Source organism: Girardinichthys multiradiatus, chromosome 13 (genome assembly GCF_021462225.1).
Source record: "Girardinichthys multiradiatus isolate DD_20200921_A chromosome 13, DD_fGirMul_XY1, whole genome shotgun sequence".
NCBI lineage: Eukaryota > Metazoa > Chordata > Actinopteri > Cyprinodontiformes > Goodeidae > Girardinichthys > Girardinichthys multiradiatus.
In genome coordinates, this window is record NC_061806.1 from 43,209,593 (window position 1) to 43,228,313 (window position 18,721).

General features: G+C 42.8%; 1 protein-coding gene across 6 annotated transcripts in view; it reads right to left on the bottom strand.

Moving 5' to 3' along the window:
• pleca (plectin a) overlaps window positions 1-18,721 on the bottom strand; it is a 130,564-nt gene that overhangs the window by 38,515 nt on the left and 73,328 nt on the right. For 2 of the 6 annotated variants that reach the window (XM_047384034.1, XM_047384033.1), the window contains exons 1-6: window positions 17,090-17,263; window positions 11,927-11,988; window positions 7,593-7,682; window positions 5,566-5,643; window positions 5,393-5,485; window positions 2,200-2,366 (exon numbers count right to left, since the gene is read on the bottom strand). In XM_047384034.1, the coding sequence (XP_047239990.1) occupies window positions 2,200-2,366; window positions 5,393-5,485; window positions 5,566-5,643; window positions 7,593-7,682; window positions 11,927-11,988; window positions 17,090-17,240 (641 nt within the window). In that variant the 5' untranslated portion in view covers window positions 17,241-17,263. Of the gene's footprint in view, window positions 1-2,199; window positions 2,367-5,392; window positions 5,486-5,565; window positions 5,644-7,592; window positions 7,683-11,926; window positions 11,989-13,258; window positions 13,383-17,089; window positions 17,264-18,721 lie in introns of those variants that run through there. The other 4 variants (XM_047384036.1, XM_047384035.1, XM_047384031.1 and 1 more) reach the window with 2 other exon arrangements.

Here is an 18,721-nt window from a genome sequence, read left to right on the forward strand (position 1 = left end):
TTGTCCTCCACCCAGAGTGAACCTCTTTCAGAGCTGTAGCGTATCAGAGAGCATACCTGCAGGGGAACCTTGGTTTAATTAGCATGGTACACCCATGCTGTCAGAGCAAAACGTCAGCCTTTCCTGCACAACTTTTATCTGCTGTTTTGCTTAGTGTGCGGTTCTGTTGGACCTGTTTCTGTGTAAACACACAGAACAACCAAAATCAAAATGCAACTTGAAGGTTTTAAACTCTTCAGAGTATGAAAGCTGTCATGAAGCCCTCAATGGGGACAGCTACATTTCTTCTCCTAAAACAGAGATGTTTGGTGGACGTTTACCAGCTGTAAAAACATTTAAAGCTTCTTCAGACACCTTGACTGATGCAGTGTCCTGATGCAGCTCCTGCCCGAAAATCCAACTAGCATCAGCTTCCTGTTTTAATCCATTAGGAATAAGAAGATAGGAATCAGCAGAGTGACAGAAATCACTGGTTACTATGGTGATTCCCTCCTTTTCCGTGGAATATGCAGGACCCACAGCGTCACTCTTAGCTGAACATTCTGTGGGAATGCATGAAAACTGCATGAGAAATCAAACCATGAAGACAATGTGGCTTCAGTCCTCCAATCCCTGGAATTATGCTGGAGATTGTGAAGCTTTTTAACTAATTCTTCTTTTTCACATAAACTACAGGTGTTGGACAATGAAACTGAAACACCTGTCATTTTAGTGTGGGAGGTTTCATGGCTAAATTGGACCAGCCTGGTAGCCAGTCTTCATTGATTGCACATTGCACCAGTAAGAGCAGAGTGTGAAGGTTCAATTAGCAGGGTAAGAGCACAGTTTTGCTCAAAATATTGAAATGCACACAACATTATGGGTGACATACCAGAGTTCAAAAGAGGACAAATTGTTGGTGCACATCTTGCTGGCGCATCTGTGACCAAGACAGCAAGTCTTTGTGATGTATCAAGAGCCACGGTATCCAGGGTAATGTCAGCATACCACCAAGAAGGATGAACCACATCCAACAGGATTAACTGTGGACGCAAGAGGAAGCTGTCTGAAAGGGATGTTCGGGTGCTAACCCGGATTGTATCCAAAAAACATAAAACCACGGCTGCCCAAATCACGGCAGAATTAAATGTGCACCTCAACTCTCCTGTTTCCACCAGAACTGTCCGTCAGGAGCTCCACAGGGTCAATATACACGGTTGCTATAGCCAAACCTTTGTTCACTCATGCCAATGCCAAACGTTGGTTTCAATGGTGCAAGGAGCGCAAATCTTGGGTTGTGGACAATGTGAAACATGTATTGTTCTCTGATGAGTCCACCTTTACTGTTTTCCCCACATCCAGGAGAGTTACGGTGTGGAGAAGCCCCAAAGAAGCGTACCACCCAGACTGTTGCATGCCCAGAGTGAAGCATGGAGGTGGATCAGTGATGGTTTGGGCTGCCATATCATGGCATTCCCTTGGCCCAATACTTGTGCTAGATGGGCGCGTCACTGCCAAGGACTACCGAACCATTCTAGAGGACCATGTGCATCCAATGGTTCAAACATTGTCTGACCACTGTGCAGGACTTGTATATGTCATTCCCAAGATGAATTGACGCTCTATTGGCCGCAAAAGGAGGTCCTACAGCATACTAATAAATTATTGTGGTCTAAAACCAGGTGTTTCACTTTCATTGTCCAACCCCTGTACTTTCTTTCAATTTTTTTCCAAAATCGTGCAGTGGTAGCATGAATAACCATAAAGATATTTCCTAAATTAAAAGAGAGCTGAAACAACGTAAATCGAGGGTTTAACCCACCTTAAGAGGTAGACTGTGCTTGGTTGAAAATGAATAAATAATCATAGCATGACTAAATCTGAATGGAAGTCCATCCTCATGCCTGATTTACAGCTCGGTTTTTGTCCCAACAAGTCAGATCCTAAAAAACTCCAGATAAGATTCCTGTCTCCAAACCCACAGCAATAAATACTGGAAAGAAAAAAAACATAATAATGTGAAATATGCACAAGGTCACAGAGAAGACCTTCAAGATGTGTGTAAATTTCAGGCCCTGCGGTCCTTTCCAGATCCAAGTCCAGACAAGTTTGTGAAGCAAAAAGTGTCTAAGTAGTTCTTTAAAATCCCTTGGTGCATCAAACTGAATTCTAACTTTTATTTTAACAAGAACTCCTGTTTTTGCGCAGGCCAAGTCTCACCTATGTTTGTGAATGATGGCGTTGAAGAGCCTCCCGTCCCTCCAGCTGGTGGTAAAGTTGTCGCAGCGCAGACCCTGGTACCCCTCCACCATCCTCTGAGACCACAGCAGCAGCTTCTCTTTGGCCGTCATGTCGTCCGACTGACCGTTCACCTGGATGTCTGAGATCTGCAGAGCGATAGCAGCAAACAGCGTCAGCCACATGGAGAGGACAAGTTTTGTTTATCTGCAGGGATAAAACCAGCACAGATCCTTCCAACTCAGCCATCCCAGTTTGGAGTAAAACACTAGAAAATCGTGTCATTGATTGAGTCACTTTGAACCAAAGTTGACTAAAATCACACTGATTGTGTTCAAAGTAGAAAACAGTTAAAAAAGGTTTATTTCATGCTTTCATTGAGTCTTGACTAAATGTCCCATTCCTGTTGCCGTATGTTTTGCCTTTTTGTCCTTCAATATGCTGAAAGAGTCCTGATTTTTTACTTATTACCATGATCCATGCCTATTTTTATTCTTTTTCCACCATCTATAAAAACCCATAAACAATAAATCCGTCTATCTGTTGTTTTCGTTTATCCGAGATGGTGTCGCTGAGGTCAAAGGTCCTGGAGACACCTGAATATCTCCTCCACTCTCCAGATGCTCCTGGAGTACTACAAGGTGTTCCCAGACAATAAAAGGACGTATATTCTCTCCAGAGAGTTGTACAGTTCAGAGTATAACTAAAAGCTTTCGTGCAGCTTCTGTTAGTTTGAGGCTCTTATTTTCCGACCTGTTTTATGGATGTTCTGGCTGCAGACGGATCCATTCTGTGTGGTTCTGTTACTGTTTTTGTCTGACCTCGTTTTCTCCGATGATCTGCATCACATTTCCTGCTTGATTTCTTTCCCCAGTAGCTGATCACGGAGTTCATCCCTCTTCATGTCTTCTTTAAATAAAACAGGATTATTTTTAGCTGATTCGGCTCTCAGGAGCTCCAACCCAACAGCGCCAAATGTATCCAGTTGGATTTCTGAGATCTTCCTCTTTAACCAAGTTAGAACCAGAAATATGGAGTAAATATGTTACTGATTGTATTTCATAAATTCTGCAAAGAAATGTTAACTGCTTTGAAAAGAAAGTATAGTTTTAAAAGTGGAATTAAAAGTGATAAATACTGTCTGTGTTGTGTTTTTTATGCATAGTGACGCATCGTTGAGCTTATAATAATAATGATATATAATAATAATTAGGTACTAATTTTGGGGCATTATTTCAAAACTCGGTTGTTTTGTCAAAAGTATCAAATCTGCTTTTTAAAATAATTTATTGTATTGAGCTTTTAAGGGTTTTGGACTGGTTCTGAGCAGAATCCCTTTTCGCTGATGGCATCCATAAAACTCTGCATGAATGTTTCGGGATAATGCCGCCCCAGACAGAGCCTCAGTGTGAGAATGCCGGCTTTATTTTCCAAACTAAAGCTTTCTAATGTCTTCTCAGGCAGCCGGTAAGGAATGTTGGACTGTGAAACAGGAAAGTTTTACTGGTGCTGGGAGGTAAAACTCTGAGTCACAAGAAGAATAAAAATCCCACAGGAACATTTTATTTCCCACTGCAGAAACCAAAGTGCAGAATAAACAACTTGTTGAGGTTCTTTCAGGACTCTGAGAATAAAATGAATTTTATTCCCACTGTTTTGGAGTGGGAATGTTTATCTGGTATAAATCTATCATCAACTAAAACTGATCAGCTCACAAGCTGCTGCTTTTTTTCTCTGATGTTGCAGAAAAATCGTTTGGTTTGTTTGACAAACAGTAAAAATCTGCTGAGACTTTGTGCGTTTTGGTGTTTGGGAGGTTTTTAGAGACTCAGGAAAACTCTGTTCGACGGCGATTTTTCCCTACAGGGCTGATAAATCTCCTCCTGGAGCCGTTTGGTAACCACTGCTCACTGTGTTTATGTTGTTTTGTGGGTTTTCTTCAGAGGTTTGATGAGTCAGAGCAGAACTAATAATTACATTTTTATGAAACAGGAAGGGCGGAGGAGATGGATGTGAAAAAAGGAAAACCTCAGAGCCTTGGTGGGTACAGAATGACTCAGACTGAACGGAAACAGGTCCTCCACTCTTGCAGGGAAGCCTCCTTAGATCCACTTTTATACAGCAGATCCATTACTTTTATTATCACACAGCCAGTCTGAGAGCTCAGAGGAAGTTGCCCATTGTTCCTGGTTGTTTCACTGAAAATAGCAGATGTAAGCTGATGGGAACATGAAAAGTGTTTTTAAAACTTGATCAGACTCTTTGAGTCACGCCACGTCTCCATCCAGCTGTCTCATGGGAATCACTGCAGCAATGGGAAAAAAGGATCCCACACACATCCCTACATAACCATCACTCTCATTATATCATCAAAACATCTCCATCACCACCCTTATTTCCCTCCAAACGGATAAACCAGCGGTTAGAACATCCAAACCAGCCACTTGCAACTTCATCCTGTTTCTGCTTGGAAATAAGGAGCTGCTGTTTGGCTGAAACTCCTACAAAACCACAAAAAGGTTGTGGTCCGTCATAGGACTTGGGAATTGGTGCTCCCACATGTCCAAATGAAACCCACTAGGAAAAGTATGTTTTAGGGAGGTTTCTGTGCCTCTACCATCAGTTTCAGCCATTCTGTGGAGTATCTATTCCATCATGAGATTAAGTGCGTCTTGCTTTCCATGCAAAAGGCGAATTGACGAATGGCTGAACGTGGATGCAGTGCTGCCAGGGTTGTTGCAATCACAAGAAACTTCAAAATATTAAAGCTTAAAGAAACACAAACATTTTTCTCTGAAAAAATAACTTAATAACACAAAGCAAAACCAGTGTAATGATTGTGTTTCTGGTGTTAAAAACTGCAAACATACATAGACATTAAATAAAGATCAGCCTTTAGCTGCTGCCTGATTCTACTGGAGTCTATCGGGCCAGTGGAGATTCTTAGTAAGAGCAAAAGGTTTTGGTCTGTTGGCTTAAAAACTTCATATGCAGATAAAAATAAACGTATTCCATAGTTTAGATTTAAAGAACGATGCCTGAAGAGGAAAACCGTTGAGTTTTGAACATTAATAATAATAAACCTTTTAGTGGGCAGCGGCATATTGTAAAGCTGTGTTTGCACTGATTCCACTGATAACGAGTCTCCTAATTAGGTATAATTCTCCTTCCTTACCTGGAAGTGAAGGATGATGGTCCATATCAGGCCCAGGGTCAGTTTGGGGTTTCCATCTGCAATGTCATCATTTCTGATGTTGACCAGTTTGACCTGAAGAAGTGCAGAAAGCATTACTCAGTTGAGACAAGCAGCTGTTTGTGCAGATGTTCCTCTAATCGGAGACTACAGACCTGTCTGTGTTTGAGAAAGTCCAGAGCAATCTGGACATTCTGCAGTTTGTGGAAGCGCATTCGGCCCTTTTCCCGCGGCTGAAAGAGACAACAGAGGACAGCTAACATGAGGACCAATGGAACATGCCCGGTTTAAAAGATCCAAAAAATAAAGCTCCATGACTGAGGAATGGGGGCTTCGATGTACAGCTACACTAACATCTACTTCGCAGTGTGCCGGTACAGTCATGGTGCTGAACAGCAGAGGTGAAAGAAGGTGTAACTCTGCATGTTTGTAACCAAAGCAGTCATCAGATCTGACCCCCGCTGTGCATGACCCAGAGATGCTTCAGAGATCAAGCCAACATGTCTGCAGGTGAGAGCATGATGATGGATGACAAACATTCACAGTGATTCTTCAAATCACAGGTCCTCTTTCCTCAAAAAAACAAGAATGTTTTATATATATAATCAGCTGGTGGCCAGAAGTTTTCCCTATTTCAGCAGAAGCAGCATCATTATGAACAGATTCTAGAAGAATCCGGATGGTGAATCCCGGAACAAGGACTGAAACATCTCAGGTTTTAGACTCAGTGTTGCAGAACTGAAGGAGAATCGTAATAATCTCACAATAAATGTATTAATAACTTGAGGCAAAAAGTGTTGATGTGGTAAAATACAACGTAATTAATCTAGTTTTAATAAATCATGTTAGCCGATGGCGGGAGCTCATGTTGTTATTTGGTAAAATAAAGAAACACGTCATCAGCGTACAGGTGTGTAATACCGCCTCTTTAACGCAGAATATGCTAACACGACAAAACTTGCACACAATTCGGTTCCAAAACAAAACATATATTACAGTTTTTCTTTTAAATTAAAAATCCACAGTAACAATAGCACAAACATGAGCTTTTTTCTTAAATATAAATCATATTTAATTAAATCATATTTATATTTTTATTAAATATAAATCAAAGTCAGAAGGGAAGACACCACAACCCTCTGATTCACAACAACACAAAACATCAGGTTCATCAGGTCAGGTTCAGGAAGTATTCAGATACACAAGTGGTCGGCTTTAAACATCATCTGACCTTTTCATTTTTGTTTGTGTTCATTTCTAAACACAATGGAGTAAAAAATAAAAAATACATAAAAAAGAGGTAGTTAAAAGGAAAATGTCTTATTTTATTTTCTCTCATTTCTATATTTGACGTTTATCGAACTTCATATCGCCACATTTATATGATTTCTGAATATCCTATATCTTATTTTATATATTTTCATTGTTCTTTTCCTCCTCTGTGTGACTTGTGCAACATAGCAACATCACCAGCCAACACTGAGACAATAAATTAGTATCATTATTAAAATCTTTCTATTCTACTCTTATTTTAAGCTCTGGGATCAGATTTATTTGCATAATTTGATCTTTAAGTTGACATAAACCACAGACTAACCATAAAACATCTCTGAATAACATCTGAGCTAACCTCCAAAACTCTAACACTCTTCCTGATGCTGCCATCATCTCGGTGGTAAAATGATAAAAGAGGACAGTGTTAACATAAGCATAGCGAATGAATGGGGAGGGAGGGTGACTGCCAACATGCACGACCCAGCAGCCACCTGGGGTGGTGACGCATGCCGCACCCCCCCGCCTGCGGTCCAGGCGCCACTCACCAACCGTACGTTCCTCACAACGTCGCGTTCCCTTGGCTACAGCGCGAGCATCACGAGACAAGGAGGCAAAGGGGGAGAAGTCAGGGTAAGCAAACAGGAGTTAGAGAAATGGAAAAGAAAACAAGGCTCAAACAAAGACAGAGAAGTGCAGAACGGTTACAAGATGGAAGCAAGGAATGAAATTAGTGTTTTAAAGAGTGCACAGCCTCAGCATGTACTGAAAATATCTACAACACATGCATACATGGAGACAAGAACTCTGCTACAGTAATCTGTATGTGGAGACTCCACAAGATGATGCAGAAAATCCACAGGAACAGAAAGATGAGAGTCTACAGGTCTGAGGGACACAGGAAACTCACCAGAGTCTCTCCTGAGAGAACCTCCAGCAGGGAGATGAGGTTGTGTCCATCCCTGAGGTCTTCGTACAGGTCCGTGATGTGCCGCTGGGCCTGCAACAAAAATCCAAACTGCTTCATTCTTAAAGTTCTCTGACTAGATCTCCAAACACAGGAAATGCTCTACATCCAACAGGAAGCAAACAGCTTCAATATTCCTTCTGCATAAAACAACACAAACACAGTCAAATATATTAATACACCCTCTTTAACATCGGGTTAAACATTTCTTACCAAGCTGCATCTGGACCACAGACGTTCTGTATCCATCAGCAGGTTTCTGGCATGATTCTGGCTGACCTTTGACCACTCTGCTGAGCAGAACTGGTTGAGTCGGCTTCCTGATCAGCTTACAAGCGAAGGCTAAAACTTCCCAACAGAGTTGAGGTTGAAGCTTTCGGAGGGCCTCAGCCTGCCTTATCCAGTCCAGATCCAGTTTGGATGTGTGTTTAGGATCAATGTCCTGTTGGAACACCTGACTGGGTCCACGTTTCAACCATCTGACCCCAACTATTGCCCTCAGAAGAAAGGAGGCTGGTTATATTGTTCACGGACAACCCAGGAACCAGCCAAGGCTTAAGCCTGCATGGAGTGGAAGCTGCTGGAACGCCAGTATCTCTGCCCCCAGTGAAACCAGTTTAACATCCTCATTGTGCTCCAAACATCTTAAAGCTGGACTGAAACCTTCAGATATCCACATGGACAAACCAAATGTCCTCTAGAGAAAGGTTTGTTGGTCAGACGGATGCAGTGAAAAGATAATTGTTTGCGGGAGTCAAGGTGAGTCTTTCAGACAAGAATATTATAAATAACGAACATTTAGCTTCTGTACCAAAGCCAGAATAACATCAGAACCTCGTTGTGTGATTGAGGTGCTAAGAGACATTTCACCAAATATTAGTGGGGGTGTATGTATATATTTGAGCCTGTATGTAAACCTTCTGGGATGTATAATCATTCAGGTTGAACTTTCCCCTGGAGCTGCAGGCCCATTTTTTATTTATTCTTTCATTTATGTCTGTTTGATTCTGAAAGGGAAAACGCTTGCTGTGTTTTGGGTGCAGAGAAGCACAGCAGGTCTGGAATGTTCTGCCCGTGTTCTGGAGTCATGCATGATCAGAATCTCCTCTGGACGTCTTCGGATTACAGGCCAGAGTCAGATTACTGCAGTAAAAACTGTTTTCAGTTCAAAATTTGGATATTTCAGGAATCTGGAAAAGATTCTTGTGTTTTGTAAACCCAAAAAAACATCTTCAGAACCTCAGCACTGGACCAGAACCTCTGGTTCCAGCCAATTCCTGCAGAAAACTGGAACAGTTCATTTATAGGTGATTAAAAGATCTTTTATTGATCTTTTGCTGCTAAAAATCAAACTTTTTCCTCAGTTCATAAACAACAAAGTGATTTCAGATTCAGGTTTTTGTGGCATTTTTCAGAATGTTCTCATTTTTTAGTCACTTAAAGACATGAAGGAACTATTTTAATGTGCATTCGACTAGAAATGGAATTTTAATAAACTGATTTTTAATAGTTGCTAAAGCAGATCAATTTAAATATTGATTCATCTTCAAATCAACATGTTGCTGCATTCATCTGATTCAGATCAAATCAAGCACTATGTTCTAAAACTAGGCAGAAACATACTTAAAAGCAGACTACTCGTGCTTTTAGTTAAAGATCAACTTCTCATTTTCAGCAGCTAAATGTAAGCTAGCAACACTGCAAAAAAGCTCCTAGAGATGTTAGAAAAGGAGGGAAAACTGGGAGGTTAGGAGTGAGGAAACTCAGGGGAACATGCAGGCAGGAATGACTGTGTCCTACCTCTGCCTTCCAGTGCTGATGGGAAAGGATGGAGGAGGACAGGAGGAAAGAGGGAAGGATGGATGGAGAGAAGAAACAGTTTGCTGTGAGAAGATGGATACCTTTATGGAAATGTGAAGCAAACTAAAGTTGGATCTGACAGAGAGAGAACGCTGCTTTTCTGGATTTAAATAAACTTTGATTCTTCAGAGTCAGGAACCATCTGACCATCAGATGTGGTCTGGACTCCAGGTTTCATCCCATGACACTGCTGCAGGCCTGGGAACACCTCAAGGGCAGAAACATCTCAGCAACATCCCGAGTCTCTCGGACATAAATCGGAGGGGTTTTCCAAACGTCGCGTCTTGTGAGTCATCCTGGACGGAGCCTCAGGAAACGGGACATTCCTCCGACTTTATCAGACTTCAGCTGCTGAGTGAAAACAAACTTTAATCCGTCGCAGCGACGCAGGAACACTGAGCAGCCTGCCTGGCGGAGGCGGAGCCGGGGGCCGGGGGCCGTGGGCCGGGGGCCGGGGGCCGGGGGCCGTGGGCCGGGGGCCGGGGGCCGGGGGCCGGGGGCCGGGGGCCGTGGGCCGGGGGCCGGGGGCCGGGGGCCGGGGGCCGGGGGACGGGACCGAGGTCCAGTCAATACAATGTTTATTTATCCAAACATTCAACTTTTAGTTGTTTCATTTTGCTTTTACTTGTTTTTAATTACATGCTTTTTATTTCAGTTTAAATTGGTTTTAGTTGAAATAACCACATAGTAATCTGATGATGGCATTTGATTTTATGGCTCTCAGAGTGAAATAATAAACATGATTAAATAGAATAACAAAAACAACAAAATAAAATAAATCACGGCCAAATAAAATGAATAAAATTGCATACATTAAAATTGAATGATTTAACTAAATTAAAATAGATTAGATTAAATGATGATAAATGTCAGCATATAAAATAATCCATATTAATTAAAAGACAAAAGTAAACAAGACCAAAATAAAACTAAATAAAAACAAATAAACAAAAACATTATTGTAAACATATTGTTTAGCAATAAAGCAAAGCAGCGCAGCAACAATTAACAGCTGTAACCATGACAACAATCAACTTTTTATTCTTCTTGTTTAAACATCAAGTGAAAAACAAACAACGTTTATGATTGAAGCAGTTTTATTTGTTTAGTTGTGATTAAAGTGATAGAAATAAATTCTCTGACCTCGATATGAAAACGATCCACAGATGAACAAATTTATTTTAGTATGAACTATTTGGCACACAAAAAATAAAGTGATGAAAAAGACGACAGGAAATCAACGTCTGCAACATTCAGAGACATTTTCATTCAAATAAGCCTGTGTTTTTTTCATCAATTATGTTTATATATTTAGACAGAAACTTAAATTGTGTAACTTTTTTCAAAACTAAAATCAGGTTTAATGAAATGAGCTTCAGTGTCCCATGAGGACCAGGTTTCTTATGACCAGGTGAAGAAGGTTTTTGGTGATTTTCTTAACATGTGAGAAGCTGAAAGCAACATTTAAGTTTTGCATTTGATGAAAATATTTAATGAAAAACTAATTTGTTGTACTGGGGAATCCCTCCCTGGTAACTGGAGGAAACTGGAAATATTTCATCTCTCTGTTTAAACCGGACCATTTGTCCTTTTTGATCCTCAGAAACTCCTTTACCTCCAGATGTAAAATCTGACCTGTTCCAGCCCGCTTCAATGCAGCGATTCCTAAAACGGATCCAGGTGTGAGTGAGTCACTCGGTCTCATGCAGAGACAAACTGGACTTTATTCTGTACAGTTTGGTTGGAAATGTTTTCTGAGCCATTGTTCTCTGAGTTTATCTGCCGGTGCTTCAGAAACTCTTCCCACTGAGGAATGGTGGATAATTTAAACTTTAGGGCTGAACTTTAAGTAAAATTCAGCAGAGCTGCAGTTTGTAAAACTCATAGAATCAGAGGATATTAAACTACAGCTCATGCATCGTGAATCTTTGAGCAATCCGGCTCCAGCTTCAGCCTGAAGGACCATGAAGGGGCAACAATTCATGCTTTCCAATCCAATAATACAACAACATATTCAGGCTGGGCTTTTTGCTGGAGTCAGCCTATAAAGCTAGAGAGAAGCGCAAACACCTCCAAAATGCTGTGGTTAAACTCAGTGATTAAAATACAGACAATGGTAACTGTATAAAAGCACAAAACTGACTTTTAACATTCAGTTATTTGACCATCGAACCTCAGTTAAAATAAATCCACTTTCAACTTTTAGGCACTTTTACTCGAAACACAGAACAGGGTCTGATCTACAGCAGATTATATGTTCAGTTACAAAAATTCATGTTTAAAACTCAAGGCTCAATAAACCTGAGAAACTCAGATGTTCTGTTTGAGGACCTCAGTGGGATATTTAGGGACGTTTCTGACCCATAATTTAGTGCAAAGGCAGATTCACTTTATTCATTGAAGCTGGATCATCTTACCTTCATCAGGTGCTTGTTGACCCATTTTGTGAAGGTCTTCTTCTGAACCCGGTCCCGTTCATCTGTGGAGACACGAACAACACAGAATCAGGGCAGTTCTTTTATAATCTCTCAGGGGAATGAAGCAGCAACTGGACCGAGTTCAGCCACGGAAAATAAAGTTCTTATAAGATCAGATTATACGGAACTATAGAGCGGCCGAAACCAGGACGTTTATCAGAGAGAGGGGGGGATCAAGTCTGGACAGTATGTAGTGTGTGTGTGTGTGTGTGTGTGTGTGTGTAAATGCACAGGGCTGTTAGTGTAGGTATTAAAGCTCTGTGTCAGTAATAATAGGAGTAAATCATCCCAGACTTCCTCGGCTGAAACATGTTTTGCCCTGCAGGAATCGTGTTTTTGTTGAGCTTCAGATTTCACTCCCCAGTTCTTTCCAACGAGCTGACAGGTTTTCCTTGAATTTATCCCTCTTGATGTGACCACACAACAAGGACCTTCAAGCTGTGGTCTCCCTTCAGCGTGAGGTAAAACCAATCAGTGGTTTACTGATGGTGAAAAGGCCCGACTGTTTGCCTCATTATCATCTTTAAAGAGCTCCGTCAGTTGATCTTTTGCAGCCAGACACAGATATGAAGCAGAAGTAATCAGAGGGAATAGAGGAACTCGTGGCGCCAACACCCAGTTCAGGTTGGCATCACGCCGATGACTCAGACACACAGGACTTATCCACTTCCAAACACAAACGTGAGATGAAGCTCAGAAATAGGAACAGTCACTCTGATTCCTCATTTCATCATGGATGCATAACTATGCACACAAAATATTACCTAAAAGACTCCTGCTAAACTAAAGCCAGAGAGAAAATAAGCAGAAATCCTCCTGAAAAATAACCCGTTAGCTTGGCTTCATCCTGCAGCCTGAAGGATTTACTTTCAAACATAACGAGCTCACATCATCCAGCCGGTTTGGATGCAGTATCTGATGTTAAATTTGATCGCCTAAATAAATATCTCATTGTTGGTTTTCTGCTTCTTAAACTTTCAAACAGGAACTTCAAGAGGTAAATTCAACTTGAACAGATAGGATTTCTGTGTGTTCTGCAGCCTTCAGATCAGAAACTCATTTCTGAGGCAGAAACAGTAAAAAGGAGGAAAATACTCGACACGTAAAAGGGGTGTGGCTGCGTTGCTAAAAAGAAAGCAGCTGACCACAGCAGACCATAACTCACTGCTTCATGAAGATGCGACCAGCTCAGAGTCACAGGATAAGACTGCAGCATGAAGGATTTCAAGCTTAGAAGCTGCTGAAACAAAACAAACACAGAGGAAACTCTACCTTTCCTGTGGTCCATGGCCCGCAGCATACCCTGATAGAACAGCTCCTCTATGAAGACCCCGTCGCTGCTCATGCTGTCCGAGGAGTAGTTCCTGAACCTTGGCTCCATGTCGCTGACAGCCAGCAGCTATCAGAGCAGAAACAGCAGCCTGAGCCGAGAAGCTCTGAGGGAGTGTTCACTGAATCAGCCTCTCAGATCTTTCTCCCACAATCAGTGCCGCTTCGATCTCACAAAATGCCTGCCTGCAGGCCATGATGTCAGGGGCTGCCGTTCATCACATGCACCGACAGAGGCCACGCCCACCTGACCACACCCAACCGGGACCGTCACAGAACCAAACAGCTGCAGGGAGCTTCTATTTCTGCAGCTGCTTCTCTGCTGTACTTCCCATGTACAGTTACAGTCAGTCTGACAGAACCGTTGTGTTTGGACCGATCCAGAGTGATGAAGGTTTCCTGCATGTCAGAGGCTGATTTCATCAGCAACCTACAGGTGTCTGGATCATCTGCAGAAGTCCCACCTCCTCTTTAAACTGGGTGACCCCTTTAACCCAACACAGTTTTGTTCAAACTGAATGTGGGTTCTCTCAGATACTGTTAGACCCATTCCTTAGGTAATATTTGTTGGCCATAAAATACTTCTAAATCTGGTGAAACTACCATAAAACTCATCATCAGCTCATTCCCAGACTAACCCGAGTCCTGTTCTAGAACCATCTGCTGAAAATATTTGGTTCTGGCTCTAAACAGCTCAAATGACTCTAAAGGTTCTTGGATGTTGGAAACTTGAAATGTTCTTTAGAAAAAGAAGCCTGAAGATGACTAGAAAATCCAGTCAGATGATGTCTACACCAGTCCAGGTCCACATCTTGGAACAACAGCACAGAAGCTGAAGGTTTTCCAGAACTAAAAGAGGAGTGGACCCAGGTTGGAAGTTCCCATAGGCTCAGTGAGTAACCAATTGGAAGCTCAGAAAGCTGGACAGATGCTGAAACCATTGCCAAACGGGCTGATAAGAGAGAACATGGGAATGATTAGGAACGACTGGGAACAATACAACCCCAATCAGTGGGATACCGAACCTTCTGAACCAGAAAGGTTTTCTGGACTGGAATGTTCAGACCTTTTGTTGGGATGATGTGGATCAGTGGTGCAGAGGCTGCAGAGTACAGACCGCTAACCCAGAAAAGGATTTGGTCCAAGTCTGGGGGCAAACAGAAACATCAGCTGGACAGATCCAACCATGCAGAAAGCATGGCCAAATATGGAGCGAGCTATACAGAACCAGGAACGCTGAGGGCGGGAGACAGAGGGAAACCCATCACAAATATCATGACCCATAACCATCCCCACAGGTTTTCTATCTGAACCATTTGGCCTGTGATGTCCAGTGTCAGTCCACATGGACCCGTGTCGTACATGTTCTAGATCGGTTTCGGTTAACGTGCTTCAATTAAATGAATGGGTCATTAACAAGCTCCTCCAGAACCTGATGAAATGCTGAGTAGTTAATTCAGCCGTCTGTAATAGAGCCGGGAAACACCTCAAACATGGAGGACATCGGGCCTTTGAGGACTGGAGCTGGACAACTCTGCAATAGGCCAGAACCGGGTTTAAATTTACAAGAACTTTTTGTCACCTGAAATACACAGAATTAATTTTCCTGGAGAGAGAAACCCAACTACAGCAGAACAAAGAGCAGGAACCTTTGCTCCGTTTGGAGACAATGGCCACTGCATGATGAGGATCATTTCTAATCCAAATCACCTGTCAAACATCGGACCTGAGAAGCTGAACCAGATTCCTCAGAGGGAGCAGTTTGGGACTGAAGGCTGTGAGCAGCAGAGATGTTTGAGATGCCTGCAGAGGGAGGCGGCATGTTGGAGCCTGAGAGCTGAAAAAAATCCCTCCGCAGAATATTGAGTCTTTGAACGCAACCAGAATGAGAAAAATCTGCAGAAATTGAACATTTCTCCTCGTTTCAAAAGAATTAGACGTCTATGTTTATCTGAGGAAGTTCTGAGGTTCTCAAGGAATCTGAGGTATTTAAAAGGCTGTTAATCAGACAGAGGGATAAAGCAACATTTTGAGTGCAGAGGGAAGGTTTTATGGAGACAGATCTGCTGACAGGAGTCTGGATTCCAGCTGAGGGTGCGCCGACCCTCCTCTGCAGCAGCAGAGACCCCACCCGTCCTCACCAACCAACACGTTCATCTGAACAAGTGACAGTACGCGAAGGGAGCAACGGGTCGGGTCACAGGAATGCTCGGCAGCATCATCTGGATCACACATGATGGAGGGATGATGCTGGATGGACAAGGAGTGAGGAATGAGAAGCTGCAGGGCATTATGGGAACGATGCGAGCCGAGCTGCCAGAGCGGAAAAAACACACAGGTCCACAGAGTGGGCGGAGCTTTGTCTGTCATCACCTGAGGAACAATTTATCACTTTGATGGATTATAAGGATGTGGATTTTTACATAAAGCGTGTTGCAACACAGGATGTAGAGAACAACTAATGAGAAATAACGATCTGATCCAATGCTGCACAAACCAGCCTTCATATGAACCTCTTGGATGTTTTATTAGAGCAATTCTGTTTTCTGTTCTCTGTGTTGGTCCAAATAAAGACCACCCAGAATGCTGTGTACAGCAGCTAACATACTGACTGCTCAGAGCTGCTCCACACAACCACACCTCAGATCCACACAACCACACCTCATAGCATCTGAGATAAATCCTCATTCCACAAGCAGCAGCTCAGAGGCAAATAAATTAAAGAGAACAAGGTGAGGGATAAAAAGGATGAAATAAATATATGTATGAACTAATTACCACTTGTTTGTGTTATTTCTGGAGTTATTTTCCTATTTTTCTTCCATCTCCTGCAGATTTATTCTTTGACACAGAAAATTAGAAAAACACGGACTGTTTTCCTTCTGCTACAATCATCAGAATAACTCAATCTGTCACTTCATCTACTAATAAGATGAAGTGACAGATTTATGATCCAGATGTTGAAGATAGGCAATAAAAATAGACCAATCCACCCTCTTTGTCTCCCTCTGCTGGAAGAACACCCAGAGCGCAGCACAATAATTCACTTCTGCAGCTGGAAGCTCGTCCTTCTGTGCAGACCTTTTAATGAGTACCCTCAGTGTTGACACAGGTCCACCGCCAGCCGCTCTCACATGTGGAACATGTGGGCTTGGTTGCCTTGGCAGCAGCCACTACAACACACACACACACACACACACACACACACACACACACTGCCGAGTCCTGAGTTGGAAGTTCTCGCCCAAGATCTCAGGCGGGGACTGGGAGTTCCCGCAGCATAAACAGATTTATCAGAGGAGGAGTGAAGGAGAACAAACACGTTCCAGATCCTTTCTTCAGTCTCACAGTCTGTTTATTCTCTGAGGGGGTCAAAGGTCAGGAGTGGACAGAAAATTGCCTGTAGTCCTGCACCATCACATCCATGATTCAGAGCTCAGGAAGAGGAAGATATTTTATATATTAAACCATAAAGTTTTATAAAGCAGAAGCAAAGATGATCATTTTTTTATTTCTTGTTTAAATTTATTTTGTAAAAAGTTTGAAAGGTTTTAAAGTTAAAAAGTAAAAATATAAACTGTTCAGACTGGTTCTAAGCAGCTTTAGAGATATTTCTCTTTCCATAGACTGGTTTTTATTTTTCTTTAACTGGTTTCTTTCATCCCCTAAAGAAGCTACAGCAGCTGAAAAAACGTCCCTTTTGACACCCGGGGCTTGCTGTACCGCGGCCCCTCCCAACCTGACTCTCCTCCTCCCACTCCCACTCGGACCTACCTGCGCAGCACATCTGGCTGTACAGATGGAAGCCCACGTCCTCGCATCTCATCTCGTGGATGTGATTTGTCCTTCGGTACAAAAAGTCCTGCTGCAGCCCCATGGACCAGGCCGGGACTGCGGCCCGAACCGAGCTCTCCGCTCCGGCCATCCCGATGTGGGTATGCGCCGCGCGTAAAGCTGCTAGTGCTGCCTGAGACGCCCCCTCCTCCTGCGTGGGACTGGACCAGCCCTGCTGGGTTTCCCCGCCCCTTTATGGGAGCCTCATGGAGGAGAAAAGAGCGGAGCGTGTCGGGTTGCAGACACTTTATCACAAGCCCGGCCCAGCCGTGTTTTCCACAGTGACGCGCAGCGCAGATGGCTGCTGCATCTGTGCGCGGCGCTGGAACAACCTGTGCCATCCCCACAAAACCCCACTCCCACACCCACTCCAAACACGGCGTCCTGTTAGTCTGAGTTATCCGAGCCTCTCACGGGTTACACAACCGTTCGGAGCCAAAATGCAAAGCAGAGCAGAGCTGCAGGGGACATGGTGATGCAGCCGGACTGGTTTTATTGTTCTGGGCCTGCGCGCTTTCTCTGCTCATGCTTCACGTTTTCAAACGGCTGCTAATAAATCCGCAAACCTGCAACAGCTGCGCGCCGTAAATAACTCTGACAGAGGAGCCTTGTTTTTGCTCTTTCCCTGCGCAACTTTGCGCCATATTTCACTCTAAGAGACAACTTCTGGCTCCACAAACCAGCACTCTGCTGCACATTTTAACAACAACTTTTTAACTTCGGGATAAGAAATTATGCAGGATATAAAAGACTTTTCAGAACAACTATCAGCCATTTCATCGTCAGACAGAATTGATGCAAATTATTTTTATTATGTGCGCATATTTAACGTTTTTCAGTTCTTTGTTTCTCATAACGGCGACATTCAGAAGAGTTATGTTATTTATCGGGGTCATAATGGAGCTGTTCAACAACATTAACATGCAAGTGTAATCCTGAGGTTAGTAGGAGTGGAGAAGAAGAGCTGAACTGAGAGCTGCTCTTCATCTATAAACTGTCTTACGAAGAGAGTACATACAATATTATCCAAATGACCTTAAAGCAGCTCTTAAACAACACAGAGCCCAACAAATATTTCACATATTTGAAGTTTTTATGTTGGAGGACAACTTGACCTCCAAAGAAGCTGCAGGGAGGGACTGACAGAGTGGTGGACTTGTCTGGAACAGCTCCAGACCTCCTGTTCCTGTAAAACATCTCACCCTTTCTGATTCAAATATTTTTCTGATACTTTGGGTGTTCCAACAGGACAGTAAACCCAAAATACACATGTGAACTGGTTCTGGAATGGATAAAGCAGCATAACATTAAGCTTCAGGAGTGGTCTTCCCACAACCCTGGAACCTTATGGACCATGTTCAAAAGCCCAGTTTGTGCAGGAAACTGACCAGTTTAGATAAACTTAACCAACAAGAGGCAACGATTGAGCAGTTTGGACACCATGACAATGAGGATGTTTGAAGTAGTCAAACCTTTCAACAGTGCACCAATGGTTCAGGCATGATGGTGGCAGCATGATGCTGTGGAACTTTGTCTGCTAGTAATACTGGTGGTGGATGGGACAATGATGAA